This window comes from Callorhinchus milii, unplaced genomic scaffold (genome assembly GCF_018977255.1).
Source record: "Callorhinchus milii isolate IMCB2004 unplaced genomic scaffold, IMCB_Cmil_1.0 Scaffold1, whole genome shotgun sequence".
NCBI classification, from domain to species: Eukaryota; Metazoa; Chordata; class Chondrichthyes; order Chimaeriformes; family Callorhinchidae; genus Callorhinchus; species Callorhinchus milii.
This window is the reverse complement of record NW_024704742.1, coordinates 22792106-22811450: the sequence shown is the minus strand read 5'-3', so window position 1 is coordinate 22811450 and position 19345 is coordinate 22792106. Positions and strand designations below refer to the sequence as shown.

The 19345-nt window shown below is 39.6% G+C and overlaps 1 protein-coding gene across 1 annotated transcript in view; it reads left to right on the top strand.

Moving 5' to 3' along the window:
• The window catches only part of nr3c2 (nuclear receptor subfamily 3, group C, member 2), a 156829-nt gene that overhangs the window by 94354 nt on the left and 43130 nt on the right, over window positions 1-19345 (top strand). The window contains exon 3 of the mRNA XM_007904029.2: window positions 19165-19301. Coding sequence (XP_007902220.1) covers window positions 19165-19301 — 137 coding nt within the window. The remainder of the gene's footprint in view (window positions 1-19164; window positions 19302-19345) is intronic.

Here is a 19345-nt window from a genome sequence, read left to right as displayed (position 1 = left end):
TCTGTGGAGATGTGGGCTGTATAACTGCAGACGTCTTTACCATCAGATTGTTCCAGAGGACAAACGGCACTAATTAACTTATCTACTTTAAAGTATTCTCGATGCAGAACATTGCCTGAGGACTTACAAAACCTAACTTACTGTTGCTTTGTATATAATGGAAGTCTGGATGGAGATTGTTGTGGTGTTTTATTTCGGATGAAAAATTAATAATAATAATCCTTGCATTTAATATAGCGCCTTATCACGTTTTCGAGACGTCTCACAGCGCTTCACAGAATATAGGGTAAAATGAACTGACTGTATATTTTGTGGGCGAAACAGTAAGCGGTAAAACGACAGCAAACATGAAAACAGCAGCAGCTCTGTTACTGAGTTGCTACCTTGGTTGCCGTAGACTGTTAGACTGTCAACTTCTCTACCGTAGAAAGTTGCTCTGTGTGCGCTGCTCTCTGTTCGCGCTTCAATGAATTTGGAATTTATGTTGTAGTCTGATTTAGCTCTTGCAATCCTTTTGAGGTCATTAGGGCCTCTTTCTAAAGTCCTCTGCCATTACGAGCACTTTTGTGACAATTAATTAATTGCACTGGTGGTTTGTGTCCTTCAGTCAGTTATTCGTCCAAAACATGGAATGGATTACTCAGAATGTGGTAGAAGACTCGTCATGTCAGAGAAAGGATCGGGCATTTTGCATTCCAGGATCTTAAGCATAGCCTTGTTTTTGCATAATAGAGTTGAGGTTACATAATATGGTCGCGCATGAGGATCTCAGTGCTCAAGAGCAGCGCAACCTTTCCAGCTGTTTAAAGGACTCCTGTACAGTGAGACTGGCAGAGCCTGCGTGTTGGAGCCAATTACTATAAGCAGCACATCCGTACTGTACATGGCACTGAAACTCAGACGGGGGTCTGGAGGTACACTGGGAGAGTTGGCTTTCCTCTCTTACTGTCACGCAAGACAGTGAAGGCTGGAAAGCTCTCAGAAGGTTGGCGTGGAGCCAAGAACTTGCTGCAGTTGGATTTACAGCATTATCCTCTCTGTTCAGTGTTTCTATAAATGACTGCACTTTCTAAACTGATCTGGGAATTGACCTTTGGGCACATAATCTCCCACCTGCTGTGTGGTTGGCACCTATTCTCGTTGTGCGCCCTAACAGGAGGAATGTAAAATTCTGTACAAAACATTTGAACCATTTTCAGCTTTGTAAATTAATGTTCACGACAATCAAAATATTTCCCTTGGAGACAAGTTGGTTCTTGATCTGCATCTCATAAAACTGGTTAAAATAGGTACATGTATACTGTAGGGAGGTGAGGGAGGAATCAGTCATTATGAAATGCCTGACATAACTGTTGCCAACAACAACAACTTGCATTTATATAACACCCCTGATGCAGGGTAGTGTCTCAGAGCAACAATGCAGAGAACACAACTGCATTCTGCATTTTAGTATATAGTCTTCTTATTTGTTTTCTAAATATCTAGTTCTTCAGTAACTTTGACTTGAAAAGCTGCTTCCATTCTCAGGAGCCCTTTTTACAATAAAACAGTTGGAAAGAATTGTCACTGACAATTGGGCTTTGCTTTGTTTCTGAGATTTGTGTAGATTCTTGTGGGATTTGTATTTCTGTGAGAATGGACCAGTTTTATTAATGTTAGAATCTGTTTTCTCGTCGAAGGAAAGGCAGATTTTAGTGTTTATGTAATTGAAACTCATCATCCGAATGTACTGTCGATAAAGTAACAACTAATGTTAACCAATCAACAGTATTTCTTTCAGCAGTGAAACTGAAATTGGGATGCTTTTCATTGACATTCTGATATGAAATTGTTGCTGAACCCAGCAATGTGAGGGAGGCGAGTTACATCAACCAGCATTTCAGATCTAAATCAGTGCTGGGTTAAGACAGAATCAATGACCTGTTAGCTTGGAAATTAGTTCAGCTCCGTCACACTTCAGGGCTCAGTAACTTCTAAATCAATCCCGCCAAAAGAAAACTTGTAGAAAAATGCTATAAAATGAACATATACAAGGATGTTAAAATGAATGAATTTAATGGTTTATTTTTTTAAAAAATCTTGATGCTAGAAACACCTTTGTTGACACTGCAAAGTGCAACTTTGAGAAAAGTTATTGATAATGTTTTGGAAGTTCAAGGTCATTTGATAACCTCTATTAGCATGTTCCTTCTGATGTCACAACCTGTGGTATATAAATCTGCCTTCTAACATTTCAAGACGTACCTCTTTGAATTGTATTGTAAAGTATCTCTGCTGTTTTCAGTGTAGGAATATTCCTTATAAATGCCCAGTAAGTTTCATATTGAATGAGGTAACTATGTTTTTATGTGTATTATTAGGGGAATACATATTGGGAACAGTAGGATTCCAAGTTCACTTTACTCTTGAATAAATTCTGCTAAGGCTGATTAATGTTAAAGCCATGGTCCAACGATCCTGTGAAATAACTGAATTCCAAAGAGGAGGATAATTATTTGCTTGTTTGATGTTAGCAGTGTGTTTGAGGTTGTGCTTGAGTTCACTGTGTATTCTGCAGCCCAGCGAAACCATACACTGAAACCCAGAAACTGGCAAACTCTAGCACATCAAATATTTTAAACACTTTCTAAACAGCAAATCAGGTGGCAGAAGTAAATGTACTTAAACTCTTTGGTCCTCACACTTTGTCTCCAAGAAGAAACTATGGGCTTGAGCTTGAGATGTTAAACCGAGGTCTTATCTGCCTGTGCAGGTGGGTTTTAAAGATCCTTAGCCGCTATTTGAAAAGCAAAGGGAGTTTCTCCCGGTGTCCTGGCCAACAATCCCCCCAAAATAAAATTGGTCACTCATTCCATGGCTGTTTGAGGGACATTGCTGTGCACAACTAGCTGCCACGTTTCACCCACAAATTACACAGTACAGTATATTATTATATAAGGTTTATTATTACAGGATTATTATTATGCTCCTGTGGAGCGCTTTGAGATGTCTCAATGACGTGATATGGTGCTGTTTCAAATGCAAAGGTTATTATTAATATAGGGTTGACCTTGCAGAAACAGTTCTTTTGTTATATTGGCAATGTCACACTTCCATTGATAGAACTGTGTAGCAGCATATAGATTGAATCCTCAATTCATTTGGTTAAATGTCTTTCCAGTTCATAATTGGGGAGGACAAATTTGTAGGGCTATAGGGAGAGAGCAGAGGAGTGGGACTAATTTAGACAGCTCTTTCAAAGATCCAGCACAGCCACGATGGGCTGAATGGCCTCCTTCTGTGCTGTGTAATTCTATGATTCTGTAATCTTTAATCTAAAGTTTCTGCCTCCTCTCTCTGGAACTCCATCCCCTAATCCCTACGACTTGCCCCTTCTCTTGTCTCCTTCAAATTCCACCTGAAGATCTTCCTCTTTGATCACACCTTTGGTCATCTTTCCTCCAGCACAAATAGTCGTGGATTGAGTGACCAAATTATTATTTATTTAAACTTATTATTATTTTTCGAAAGAATCATTTTCCCCAGAAAAGTGATCCGCCAATCGGCTAACAACCAGGTTCCTATTTACTGCTAGTTGAACACAGGCGTGTGGAGTAAGGAAACTTGCCCGACGTTTTGTACTGCCCGGGAATTGCTTGCGAGGCGAGTGCTCTAACCACTAAGTTACAGGACCACATGTAAATGTAAGTTTGTTCTTGTTGGGTAATTGCTATCTAAAATAATGTGGATCGCTGCTCTTGTTGTTCTGTTCCACTCTTATCTTATGTTCTCCCCATTAATCAGCACTCATGGAAGTTTTAGTGAGATCCAGGTTTCAGTCAAGTCAGTGATCCAGGAGTCAAGTGCAGGATGGTTGCTTCACTACAAGGAGGGATGGAGGAAATCAGTTGCCAAGTGGTCCAGATCATGCACCTGATAGTGAATTGGCTGGAGCGTGTCATTGGGATCTAGGAGTCATTATTGACCTACCCTCTTGGCTGCACACAGTGCACACCAAGTGCAGGGTACTGTTTATATATAATGTGTAATTTACACAGGTAAAAAGAAAGTTGGACATATTGAAAATATCACAGCACTAAAATAGTTCTAGATTGAGATGGTTTAACTGCCCTGTACCTTTTCAGATGGCTGCTGCTTCCATTGCTATTGTAATGTGAAAGCATGAAGATCAAAACTGTTCACTCACAAATGAGGTTTTCCACGTTTAAGGTGCTGTAAGACTGAAAGGTCGTGGAATTGAGCACTTGCTTGCAATGCTGAAAGGCTTATGTCAAGCTTTCAAATATGTTACAGCGTACTGCTTCAAAGCAGAACACTATGGGTTGGTTAGTATTAACAGTGCATGCATAGAATGCATGACATTCTCTCTGACCCTTACATGCTGTGCCCAACACATGGCTTTGGCACGTGCTTCACATATCTGTAAAGCATTAAAAGGTAATAAAAGCTGCAGTCACAGAATTGAGCACTGTCTGGATGATCAGCACTATTTCCTTCGATCAGTCAAATGCACAGTGAAAGCTCAGTACACTAGTATAGTATCGAGCAGAGTGTAAGGGTTTGGTTATAGATTTTCAAATGGGAAATTCTCTCAACAGCGACCATCTGTACACTGCTGCAGGTTACAACAATATAATCTGACCGGTGAGCTGTATAAAGTATAGCATAATCAAGCTCATACCTCCCATCAGAAAATAAAAGCATCATATTCTTTATTCCTAGAAAGTCTATTTACAGACATGTGCAATTGAAGGATGGATTTTAAAACCCTTAAAGGATAACACAATTTAGCTTCAGATGAAAGCTAAAAGGTCAAGTTTCAGTTAAAAAAAACTATATTTTCCAAATATTAAACAGAGGACAGTGTTTCCTTGCAAAATACACAGTCACTGCGATTTACTCTGTATCCTGTGAAGCTGTTCGAGACATCCTCCCAACGTGAAAAGCACTATATCAAATGGTAGGATTAGTATTATTATTAAATGGAGAGAATATTACAATTCCCCCTCACCCACTGTGCCTTTGCATGTATGAAAAGGGTGTCTAAACACCCACAGGGCTAAAAAAGAGTGGCCACTGGTTGTGTTGCTGAATAGAGGTGGTTTATTATGGAGTATTGGTAGGGACTGTTCCAGGGTGTTTTTTGACAGCAGGTGGTTGTTGAATAGACCATGGATGTTGCACAAAGTTGCAGGAAATTGCTGCTTGCTGACGTAGATTAATTTGAATAGTACTTGAAATTCATTTATACAAACTACACTTAAGTATCATTTACTTCATAGGCATATGATACATAGGAGCTACTGAAAGGTTGTGACTGCAATTCGCCATGTAGTTCAGACAATTAGGAAACATGTCTTTCCTATTCAGTATGAGAAGACTACTTTTGGATTAATGCTTCAGATTACTGACGTGTATCCAGAACAACTATTAATAAGGTATGAGTGTGTAGGTGTTATAGAGGAATAAATATTTGCTTTATAAACTGTACCTCTCCTTAATGTGGAATAACAGGGCAACCCTGTTGCAAGTTATCCCTTATAAGGCGATTTCCCTTATTACGTGGTTGTTCTGTCAACCCATGATTGGCTTCTGGTACAGACAAGAATGCTTCCTATATGTAACCTGACAACCCAGAAGTCATCCTTTTATTAGGCTGGAAGTCAGCATGTGATAAGCAGAAGTGACATCAATCCTGTATTAGATTTATTCTATTATTATTATTTATTTATATTTATAAAATTGTCCTGCATTAGATTTTCAATCTGGAGATTTTTTTTTTGGTCAGCCGGGCGACGGACAAATACGGAAACCCATCACCGTGCTTAAGAGTATCCGAACCAAACTGAGAATTCCATGGATCCCACCTACACATGGAAATCCCAGAGATAGATGGTTGGAATGGAATGCGCACTCTCTCTCTGGAGGGATGCATCCGGCTTACCTAATTCTGGAGAGTGTTAGGCGCAAGTTGTCAAGAACCAAGGCTTGAGGACCCCAGAGTATGTGTTTTGGGTCCCGCTGAAGTCTGACCAGCAAAAACGGCACAGCTTGTCGTTGAGAGCAACCTGGAGACGTACCCTCTCAAAGATGATATAATACACATTGTTCACTGTTAGTGATGCTCGTGAAGGTATCATACCAGCCTTCGAGTGCAAGATTAATTATTATCATTCATGATTACAGCCAGTATATCCCAAAACCTTTTAATTTCAGCATGTTAGGATTCTACCCTCTGGAACTTCCATGCTCTACACTCCACCTTGCCCTCATCTATCTGTCGTTATATCCTACCTAAAAATCCGCTTCTTCGATCACCCCCTTTCACTCCTGCCTTGCTTGACATTCAACACCGTCCCAGTGAAGCAATCTGAGACGTTATCCTAGATGAAGAGCGCTATATAAATGCAGTGCTGATTGTTCATGTAGAGATTTGTATTTGGACGTAAGGAAGATACTTTGCAGAACCGTTATTTTAGGGAAGAACGGGATGGTTGGGGAATGCTCATGGTCTTAGGAAGAAATGTGCTTGATGTGCCAAATAATCTTTCTTCATTTCATGCATACATATTTAGTCTGTAATTACACCTACCAATATCAGCCCAGATGAATATGGTTTCCGGTAAAATAGATTGGAAGTAATCAAAACATCCACGATTATTAATTAGCAGCCAAAGGGCATTTTTTTCATCTTTTCCATATCTTCAGTTGGTCCTTACTTTGTGCATCCTTTGGATCTGATTATTTTTGTGGTTTTTTTTAAGAGATATGTATTGTAAAGGAATGGATCTACAGTATTCGAAAAGAGAAGGGAATTTCTCCTGGTGTCCTAGTAAACAATCCCCTAGGTAAAACTGGGCATTCACTTCATGACTGTTGGTGGGACATGGTTGTGTGCATATTGGCTGCCATGTTCACCCACAAAATATAGTCAATACATTTTACAATCCTGTGAAGCGCTTTGAGACATCCTTCCGATGTGAAAGGTGCTATATCAAATTATGCTTTTATTAATATACATTGTGTCTGATTAAGTCTCATCTTCTATAGATTAAAAGAATGCATATCTGAATATTACTGAGAGAGAATTAATGCTTTACTTAGTTTGCATAGCGATAATTCTCCTAATAAAAGTAGATGAACCAGAGATTTGCTGTTAATTAAAAGTAAACGTATTTCAATTTCCAGACTGAGGATAAAGTTGACATGCAAACACACACTGAGGATTGATAATGTTAAAATACACAATCACTGAGTATTAATAATATTAACATACATACCCCTCTTGAAGGTGTTTAACTGCAGGAATTAACACAGCCTTATTGTATCCTCAACCAGCATTCACAACTTCCTGCAGAAGTCTTCAATGTGACAAACCTGGGTGATGTGTTTCCTCTTCCTAACCCAACAACAACAATGTGGATTTATATAGCGCCCTTCACGCCGGACGGCGTCTCAGAACGCTTTACAATTTAGGATCCCGGGACCGAGCCAGGGGGAGGGGTGGGAAGGTGACCAAAGGCGCGGTCGAAAAGAAAGGTCGAAAAGCCAGGATTGCTAAGGCCAAATCGTACCTCTTATGTTACTGCTTGCGATTAGCTAATTCAGTGAGTGCAATTTGGGATTTTCTACCCTGTGATTTTCTAGTGTATGTGGTTTAGTACTTCAGTGGCTTTACTCACCACCTCAGTAAGGAAGTTGTAAAGTGTTTGTTCCTACCTTTACCTACAGGGACGAATGCAGAGCAATAATTTCTTGGAATATAAAAACATCCAGGAGAACACAGTCATCACAGAGGGGAAGCTCTAGATGGACAGCTAATGAGTTTCTTTCAGTATTTGTACTTTTTGATAAATGACAGCTTTATTAGCTTTGCAAGTGGTTTGCAAATATTTGCTAACCAGGTCGCCTTCAATAAGTTTCATAAACATCACACCAGTTGTTTTCCCCCTCTACTACTACATGCACTCATTACGCGACTATAACTGAGCTTGCAGTCTTTCAGATTGCTCGATATGTATTCATTGTCTCACTTTCATAGCTCTCGTTTAGGGCTACGTAATGTTGCCATAGTTCCTGCAGTGCTGGTTCCACTGTTTAATGGCACACAACTTTCCTTGTGTGTTACATGTTGAACCGTTACCCTTTGAGTAATAAGTTTCCTGACGCTCAGCTAATGAAGATCTGCCAAACTGTACTTCTGGAGCATAAGATCTTATTTTGGATTAAGCAATAGCAAACATGGAGGCAGGGAGAGAAAATCACTGTTAAGTATTAGCTTTAATGACTTTATCTTGGGATCTCAATGCCAAAATGCACAAAAGGGGTTTCATAATCTCGTCCTGAAAACAAAGCTCCAGTGTGTAGATAAATCGAACCCTGGGCTGCCTAAGGGCTGTGTGTCCAGTTCTTGGTTCAGTTTGTGACATTTGCTCACAAAATATACAGTCAGTTCACTTTACAGTATATTCTGTGAAGCTCTTTGAGAGGTCTAGAATGACGTGAAAAGCGCTGTACCCCCATCATGTGCCAGTTCTTACTCAAAGGGTAACGACTCACCACGTAGCACCCAAGGAAAGTTGTGCAGCATTAAACAGTGGCACCAGCAGTGCAGGAACTATGGCAACATAATGTATCCCTAACAAGAGCTACATACAAAAAAACAAATTAAAGCAACAAAGGATGTAGATTATTCAACTGCACAAAATTAGGTCATCAAGGTCAAGCTGTGCTGATGACCCATTAATATAAGTACAGAAAGAATGGCTCAAGCTGCATAGGTCTCCCAGTGGCTGAACCACATTGCTGTACTTTTCCCATTCTGTCTTAATTGGAAAACGGTATTAATAATAATCATAATCATAATAAGCCTTGCAAAGCTTGACAGAATATATTGTAAAGTGGATTGACTGTATATTGTGGGTGAATGCAGCAGCCAATTGCGCACTAAAACCTTAAGAATCTGAATTTTTTTTAGGGTTACAACTCAGTATGTGGCTACAAAGTTTCTATTTTTTGTTGAGAACAGCTGTTTTTCACAATATTATGTGAAACGCATGAAACGGAACCACATAATACCGACAGGAAATGTTTTCATACTTGGGAAGTCAGGGGTGAAAAACCTGGAGTGGCATCTTTGGAGTCTTATTCTCTTTTAATATGCCACAACATGCTATTCAAGATATACTAAGCACGCTCTGGTGTTTAACTAACTATGAAATGTAGAGTCCTGTAGCTCAGTGGTTAGGGCGCTTGCCTCGCAAGCAAGAGGACCTGTGTTCAATTCCCGAGCAGGGCGAAATGTTGGGCAAGTCTCCTTACTCCACACGCCTCTGTTTGCCTAACAATAAGTAGGAACCCAGTAGTTAGTCGATAGGCAGATCACTTTTCCGGGGGTAATAATCGCTTCAAAAATAATAATAATAATAATAATAATAATTTGGTCACTCAATCCACAACTGTTTGTGGGACACGGCTGTGTGCAATTGGCTGCCACGTTTCGAACACAAATTATACAGTCAATTCACTTTACAGCAAATTCTGTGAAGTGCTTTGCGACGTCTCAAAGGTGCTATATCAAATGTAAGGATTATTATTATTATAACAGATACATAAAGTGTCCTGCTGCTCACATTGTTGGAAGCAGGCAAATGAACGGCACACTACCACGAAAGCAAGGCATGTCATGTCTGAGCATTAGAAACCAATAAATAGCAGGCAAAGGCAGGAAAGGTCTGTGGTCAAAGTGAGAATTTCCGTCACAACTTAGAAGTAAATAGGACTTGATCAACCTTCAGCAGATTGTTGAATATTTTTATGTATATAATGGCTGTGGTCTGCACCTTAGCAGATTATGGCACAAGAGAGAAACAGGTAGCGATTTGGACATCGAAATTGATCGGAGGAGCAGGAGATATAGAGCAGAAGGCAGGAATGGTCTTTCCTTGATTTACGCATCCTATTTTCCAGGGTGATAGCGGCTTTTCACAACACCACTTCTAACAGTTATAAGGTGAACAGGTTTTAGAGCTCCACTGTTACTCTTCTTCAGAGTGGAATTTCACTCACAAAAACAACATATGGTAGTTGCTTAACCTATTCCATATTTCTTCATCAACAGAATAAAAAGAGGATTTTTAGTCCCATTCTCATTCCTTCCACAGAGCTTTTTTGGATTCCACTCAGTTTATTTCTGGTTGAGTAGGATACCAGAATACCAGATGTCGAGATCAAATTGTACAGCAGTGCTCTAGTTAGGTTGCACTTGGACAGTTCTGCTTGATACTGCAAGAGGGCCTAGAAATATTTGCATAGAAGAACAGTGAAGACAATTCCATGGTTTTAGAGGGATAAGCTATAAGGAATAACTAAAGAACTTCTTCAGCTTTGAGAAAAGGCATCTGGCTGGGTACCTTATAATAATAATAATAATCCGTGCATTTGATATAGCGCTTTTCACGTCAGGAGGACGTCCCAAAGCGCTTCACAGAACACACTGTAAAGCGAATTGACTGTATATTTGTGGGCGAACGCGGCAGCCAATTGCGCACAGCAATGTCCCACAAACAGTCGTAGATTGAAAATGACCAATTTATTATTGGTTTTGGTTTTGGAGGGATTATTATTAGGCTCTGTGTGGAGTAAGGAAACTTGCCCAAGGTTTCGCCCTCTGCCTGGAACTCAGGTCTCTCGCTTGCAAAGCGAATGCTCTAACCACTGAGCTACGGGACTCCATTTATGGAGGTATATAAGACACTGAATGGGATAGAGAAAATAAACCCAGAACAATACAACAACTTGCATTCATATTACAGTGAGCAATACTGTACTTCCAGTTGCACGAAGTGGATTCCGAAGGGTAATATTTAAGATCATTACCAAAAGAAACAAAATTTTTTTACACAAAGAGCAATTCAGACATGGAATTCCTTACCAAAAAATGGTGGGTAAAGCCAAATCCACAGTAGCTCTCAAAAGGGAATGAGCGAAATATTTGAAAAAGATTCTTTTTCCAAGAGAAAGTAGGGCTCAATGAATAGCTCTTTGAGAGTCAGCACAGGCACGATGGGCCGAATGGTTCTCTGAACTGTAACATCCTGTGATTCTACATCTGGACAGAGCAAGAAATATTTCTTGACACAGAAGGTAATAGAAATTCAAATGGCTTATTAGGAAGGTTAGTAGAGGCCAGAAATAACAGCTTAATACTGTAGCAGAACAGTTGGGTTGGGTACCACAATAGAACGGTTGGGTAGGTGTTACGGTAGGATAAGATAAATGTGCTGAAATGCTATTTTCATCAGAATCTCTCTTGTGATCTTTTGAATACCTTCATGACAATGGTCTGATTTCCAATCATTGATAAATTAATCGACTGTTTACAGCACAGTACAAATGGAGCTTTCATCCTAATGTCCAGCAGTGGCAGTTGACGGAGATATTTCTTGAGGAAGAGCAGGTCCTTTCTCTCCAACGCAATTGAAGATAATAATTGCTGGTTTGGCAGTACCTTTTCTGTGAAGAACATGTGAAGCCGATTGCCATGTGATAGAAGAACGGGGTGATTACAATACTGCATTATGTTTTGTCATCCACACAGTCGAAGTGCTATAAGTCTGTCCTGAACTATTCACTGAATAGTATAAGGCTGGATCTTTCCTGAGCTATTTTCTAATCTGGATCTTTTCAGAATAATTTTCCAACCAGTTCTATTGCGACACACAGTATGTGCTCTTAAATGCTGATAGTCATTTTAATTTAGTTTTCTCTAATTACATCAGTTCAGGGCAAGGAACAGAGATGTGGAATTATATCAAAAGACAGGCAAAAGTCCATATGACAAAAGTATTAATAATTTGTCAGATATTAGCGCTTCTCTTTCTCTGTTACCATCATGTTAAGAAAGAGAGATAGATCAGACAAAGGCAGAAAGTCTTGGTCAGTTTTCTTTCTGTTCGTTAATAGAATGTAATACAAAGGAGAGTTTACCACAAGCCTTGTTTTATGATGATGTTTTTATATGATGTGTAATAGAGTCTGACCAAAAAGTCATGATACTGTTGCAATGTCTAATAAGTCTTAAAGAAATTATGAGTTTTTTCAGATAATAGGGTAGTTATCACAACTTTTTGGTCACCCTGTACTGCTGTGAATATGTAGGATTAATCTTTTTATTAAAACAATTCGAGAGAGATGTGAAACAATAATGTATGTAATATATAAGACAGTTGTAATATAGTACTGTAATAATATTCAGGCAGTATGGGCTGAATGGCCTTCTCTCCTTTGCTGTAGTGTCTAAACTTTCTAGCAGATTTGCTAAACTGCACCATGGTTAGAGGACTGAGGGCAGGCTATGAGTTCAGTACTCAACTCTTCAGCAATCTCTGAGTCAGAAGGTTGTGGATTCGAGCCTCACATCAGGAGCTTTGAATTCATATTGTCTGAGCTGAGGCTCCAGTGCAGTACTGGCGAATTGCTGGATTCTCGCAGTTGCAGTCCCTTCAAATGAGACATTATATTGAGGACCTGTTCATACAGCTGTTTAAGATTCCATGCCACTATTTGAAAAGAGAGATGTGTTGTGGCCAAGTATCCCCCAAAGAAAAAAAAGGCATTCACATCATGCCGTTACTGGAACATTGCTCTGTGCAAATCGGCTGCTCCGTTTGCCTACAAAATACAGTCACTACATTTTGCAGTGAACCCTGTGATGCATTTGAAAGACATCCTCCTGGAAAGGTACTATATCAAATGTAATGATTATTTTTATTATTATAATCTACCTACAGACCCAATACATGTTAAAGTGAGGTGCTTTATATATGGAGCATAATATTTATATGACGGTTTTGAATGGAGCATAATATTTTTCCAAATCTGTGACCGTCCTTCCTTTCAAAAGGCGCTATGCAAATGTAATTTGTTGCTGTTGTTGTTATAAGTTGGTCAAGTCTGTGAGATGAATCAGAAGCATCAGGGACAGGTGAGGTAAGGTGCCTGAGTTGGTTCTATCACCATTGAAAATCTAAGAGTGAAAGCAGGTGCTGAAGACCATTCCCCCCTGTCTCGAGGTGCCACATATCTCTGTGCCCTATCGCGCCTTTACTGTTGGTCAATAACAGGCCTTAGCAATTCCTTCAGTTTATATTCACTTTCCCAAGTTTATTCATTGTGATTTGAAAATATATGGTACAACAACAACAGCTTGCATTCATATAGTGCCGTTCAGGCAGGGTAGAGTCTTGAAGTGCTTAACAGTGGAGCAGCCTGATTCCAAGCTTCGGTGGAGGAGGGGAGGGGTGAGACCATAATCGTTATATAGAAACATGCAAATTTTCCAGACAGAAGGAGGCCATTCAGCCTATCTTGTCTGTGTCACTGTTGCCAGCTCTTTCCACATATCCCTCAGTGCTTTTATTCCTCATGAGCTAATCCAGTTCCTACAGGAAGCATTCTAAAGAGACAGAGAAACAAGAGAGACAGACAACGCACAGTGGTCTGGCTGTTAAAGAGTCACAGAGGTAGAGAATTAGCAACGCAAAAATCATTTATTCATCACTTAGTTCTCAAGTGTGAAAGGACAGTGTATCTAAGCAGTGAAATATGCATCTAACACCCGTATTCCCTGCAGTTGGATTCAAAGCCATGCCCCAGAAGTGAAAAGAGGAAAGAAAAGAGGATTGTGTTTCCACAACCCTCATAATAGACCCTGATATCTTGAGAAATGCACCCACCCTTTCACTATCTGTAAAAATATGTTGGTAGACAGCTGGTGGTAAAGACAGAGGCAATCACAAAGGTTAAAATTTTACTGCTTGAAAACTCCCTTCTGAATTTGGAACTGAAAGTCAAACATTTTGACATTCATATTTATTTTGCTGCTTAGTCTGAAATCAATGCCGAGTTTTCTTGTGAATGTTCCAATTGTTTACACACATTTTATTTGCTCAGTCGTTTCCTGTACTTCCTGGGCAGTCCGGTAGTGCTGGAGAAAATTTAATTGGAAACTCTATAATATAATAAAATAGTAATCCTTGCATTTGATATTGTGCTTTTCACGTCTTCTAGACGATTCCAAGCGCTTCACAGAAATAACGTAAAGTGAATTGACTGCATATTTGTGGGCAAAATGCGGCAGCCAATTGCACACAGCAGTGTCCCACAAACAGACGTGGATTGAATGACCAATTATTTATTTATGTATTTAGAGGAATTATTATCCCCGGAAAAGCGATCCGTCAATCGACTAACAACCAGGTTCCTACTTCCTACTAAGTAAACAGGCGCGTGGAGTAAGGAAGCTTGCCCAACATTTCGCCCTGCTTGGAATAGAACCCAGGTCTCCTGCTTGCGAGGCGAGTGCTCTAACCACTGAGCTACAGGACTCTAAAAATTCTAAAGCAAATTTTTGCATGCCAGAGCTTGTTTATTTATGCGAGCTTCCAGTATTTTTATTGAGTCTGTTTCAGAGTTCCATAGACACTCATTGGATGTTTCCTGTCAATCCTATTCCGAAGGAATATTTGTATTTAGTATTTACTTTGTTGTAATAGCTTCTTACTCTGGAAGGAAGGTGTGTTGATGAGCACAGAGATGACATTCAGGATGAAACGTGCATTGATGGCACAGAAGTTAGATTCAGGAAGAAATGGGGCTTTTAGTGTAACATCTTGCTAGCTCTAGTCAGACCTCACCTTCAAAGCCCTCCACAGTCTTGCTCCTTCCTATCTCTGTGACATGCCAACCCCATATCAACCTGTCCGCTCCCTCTGCTCAGCAGGCTGCTCCATGTCCCCCACCATTGGTGGTCGGACCTTCAGCCTCTCTGCCACCACCCCTCGCAACTTCATCCCACAGTCACTTCGCCTTGCTCCCTCCCTTGCCTCCTTCAAATCACGTCTCAAGACCTCCTCTTCGACCGGGCCTTCAGCCACCCTCCTACCCACCCTCCCAGCCCTCAACGTCAGGATTATTATAATAATAGTCCTTGCATTTGATATAGCGCTTTGCACGTCTTCTAGACGTCTCAAAGCGCTTTACGGAACATACTGTATATTGAAGTGAATTGACAGTAAATTAGAAGAAGCTGGCTCGTCAGCCTCGGAAGCTAGAAGAATCCTGCACTTTCAGTGTAGTGCATTATAAGCAGGATGCTACTAATACCATGATACTGCACTTATGTATCTGTCGCTGATTTGGTTGCAGATATATAATCTGAGATAAAGCATTAAGACATGCTGCAGCAGTTACAGCATCTGCCAGAGCAGAGATGTTTCTCACCACTAACAAAACGAGCATTACTGTAAGACTTTAGGGACAACAGTTCCATAAAATGACCTATGTGAAAACTCATCCATCAGGTGCTGACATCTATTCATTTCTCATTGCTTTCAGTGAAGAAATGCTCTGTGTTTCTTCATATCTCTCAATGGCAGTAATCCTCTGTCTCCTCTGTATATTAACGAATTGTGGTGCAAGTTATGCAAAAAAAAATTAGTGCAAATCAGGAATGACTTGTCCTAGAAGCCGAGCCTGAAAAACCTGTTAATGTGGCATAGTAGCATTTGTGTGTGACACATAGTGTTAGTAAATGCCTGCAAATACAGCAATTATCACTCTTCATGCTTTTTTAAAAAATTGCTTGTTACGCGAGTTGAATTATAACTGGCTAAAATAATCACTGTGGCCTGTGCTTGTGGAGTAATGGGCTTGTGAGAGAGGCTTACATGACACTATCGAGGAGGATTCATATAACAACTGAATGGGAATGGTTCACATGTTGCTAGGATATGCTGAGGTAAGCTTGTACTAAGATAAATTTGTGCTCCGTTCATGCTAAGCTTCAAATCAACCCAAATCATGTGAACCCTAGCAAAATTTTATTTGCTGCCTTTCACCTCTCATGGAGCCCGTTAATAAGAGACGAAAGGTAGCAATATGGTAAACTCATTAGTACATCCAACTCATGTACATAATCTTAAGGGAGGCACATGTTTTCAAGATTCAAAAGATCAATGGGTTCAGTAAATTTGGCAGCCTTGGGTCATGTAACACTAATAATAACTGCAAGCTTGGTACATTTACTGACTAAGTGAGAAAAACACATAATGTTTAATGTTAGATATTAAAAGGTTCTTGAAAATCTCTGGGCTTATAAGAGATAGTTTGGATTGACGTTATTGAAGTATGTTCCAAGGCAGTACCATACGTGAAGGACGCAATATAGATGCACATTGTTGTTGTTGTTGACATTCCTATTCTTTACGTGTAGTAAGACCAAGCCATTGTACTCATCTGATACTGTAAACAGTGAGAGCATTTCCTCAGTTGGATTGAACATTCTACATACCTATGCTGTTGTGTGTTTGTTGAGGAATTTATTCGCACCTCTAGAGAAATCCGTGGTTGATTGTTTCTTCCAGGACTATTAAGAGATCCTACATTCTGCCAAAATGCAGTAACTTGTAACACCGAGTGACAAATGCTGGAGTACTGGAAGGTTACTTTTGCTGTGTGTTTTGCTTTGCTTCATCAATGAAATATAAAGTTACGTTTCGGAACGAAATAACCATAAAGTTCTAATCTGGCGGGAGACACTTTTTAAGTGGAAAATATTCTTTAGTGAGATTGGAACACTTTGTGGTTTGGCTGAATGAAGTTATCCAAAATAAATTTATGATATGATTAATATTTCCAGAGTGTGTTTTTTTTAATGGAAGTAATTGGCACTGATGTTGCCTCCATTCCTACATGTACTTAGTCCTTTCAATCTCACTTTGAGCTCCAGATTTAGAGATCAGCAGACCTGACATTTTGGGAACCTTTTTGCAAAACGTGTTTATCTGTGATTACTTTTCCCTCGGCTACCAAAGTGGCTATTATACCTGTGCCAATGTCACCAACATATAACTGGGGAGAATTTCTACCTGGGTCTAGACTTGCTCTCCAATTTTGGAGAATCCAGAATTTGGTACATTGTTGAATTGAGCCTTAACTTTGAAGATGTTTTTCTATAATTCTTAAAAGAAACCTAGAGAAAAAATGACATCAAAATTAAGGCTGCATTGAAGAATTTGCCAAATTCTGGATGTGCTAAATTGGCAGACAGTAAATCTAAACCTAGATGGAATTTCTCCCCATACATTTGCATTTCCGTTTAGTGCAGTTTAATCTCTCCCTCGTGCGTTATCAATGGACAGATTATGCTTGGAAGTAATACCAGACAAGGAAATGACCTAGCAGTAACCCATAAAGAAATATCATGTGGCACCTTAGTCACTGTGTAAAGCTGTATTGTTTGGGTGAGGGGAATCATGCTGCCTTACCTGAGTTGTAATTCCACAGCGACTCAGCATGTCTAGAAGCAGCCGATACCATGCCAAATAATGATTCCAATTGGGAGGCCGACCCCACACAGTGTTGAAAACGTAAAATGATAATTGTAACAGTTTGGTTGCCTCAAGTATCAGGCAAACAATTGGAAGTATTTTGCAAAATCCGTGAGTTTAGCTGAGGTCCACCACTTTCATTGTTTCTATAATGAATCCTGGAACATTTGGTAGAAAAACCTATTTAGAAACCATTCAAGCCAGGATTATATGATGGTAAATGAGGGTATGTGCAGTACATTAAACAGGATCTTCAATGCCATTGTTGGATGACACCAATTGATGCCCATTAAGACAGCAAAGTCCAATCTTTAACCAAATGAGGCTCTTTTCATTGACAATCTGGTGACAAAATTGAGGACATCTGATATTGAAAATAATGAACGTTTTAGATATATTTAGATTTCTTTGAATGAAGAAATGTGTATTCTGACTTTAATTTGATTGGTTATTTATTCATCTTAATTCTTCATCTACATAGCACTATGATGGATAAAATTGGTTATAGAAGGAAATCTATCATGTCTTAACGTGTGGCATTAGACTTGGAAAGTGTGATTAACTTGGTCATTGTTCTGTGAGGCACTGAAGCACACACTCATTCACCACTATTCTGTATTTACACATCAGGTATTGACCTAATGATCAATGTGACACATCCACATTCTGAGATGTGTTGGGTAAAATAAACAGTCTGTGTAACAATATGTGGGGGTGGGGGGGGCACAGGTTTTTAAATGGTTTAATTATTATGTGCTCTTCACTAAGTGTACGAATGATTAGTGATTTCCCATTGCACATACACATATCCTGCACTTGGCAAAGAGCAGTGCACATTGGATCCTCTTGGCTGCTGTAGAATCTGCTGAGAAACAAGTTTTTGTACTAACCACCAGAGAGGAAAAATTCTATTAATTCCATGTTTAATTCCATTAAACATTCGTAGAGTTAATGACCAAGTTTGGAGAGTAAAATAACACCCTGGAACCTAGCCAATTTCCATAGGCCTTTTTGTTCGGCATTGAAAATTTCACCGTGAAAACCTCAATTGGCCTTTATTGATGGGTGACCAGTGTTAGTTTACTCTGTAAGTTCCAAATTTTGCATTGCGGGTGTATCACCACTGATTTATGGCTGTCAAGTGTTGGCCCAAAACACGCTACAGCATGCTGAAGAAGGGCCCAACATGGTGAGTTTTGTATGGGTAAAGATTGGCCAGCCGTTTTGGATGAGCTGGAGCTTGCTGAACTGAGGAGCTGCAGCTTGCTGAACTTGTTGAACTCTTTCAACGCTCGTATACCTTAATTTCAATCCTCATGTTGGAAACCTCAACAAAGCAAACTTTTGCAGTTTTTTTCTTGGCATTCACATCAGAAAAATGTCAAGAATATACCCGCCTCTGTGCGGTGAAGTTTCCTTTCTTCTCAGCAGGACTGAGATGCCGTGGCAGATAACAGAGACATCAGTTCTTCACAGTAATGAAAGATAGTATTGCGTTATTCAGTATTACCAACCTCCAACATTCATGATCATGAATTAAAAACATGAGGCTGAAGTTTGTGGGAGGTTCTCACTAGTTTATCAGTTAGTCTCCTTGTTTTTAGTGAATTTGAATTCCTTACTCTGATTATTTAAAATGTTATTATATTAACTATGCCTCCTGGTTTGTGTATCTGGGCACTAATATTTCTGCCCATTATTTGTTATGATTTTTCGAGAGAGTCCACATAATTGAGTTTTATGTCGTTCTGAAGTGTTATTTCTTATTTTTCAGCTCCTCTATCATCTCTTCATCGGTGACCTCAGGTCCTTCAAAGGTTTGCCTGGTCTGTAGTGACGAAGCCTCTGGATGTCACTATGGGGTCCTTACCTGTGGCAGCTGTAAAGTTTTCTTCAAAAGAGCAGTAGAAGGTAACTCACTCTATCCCTTTTGAATTGTGAATATTTAGGTCATC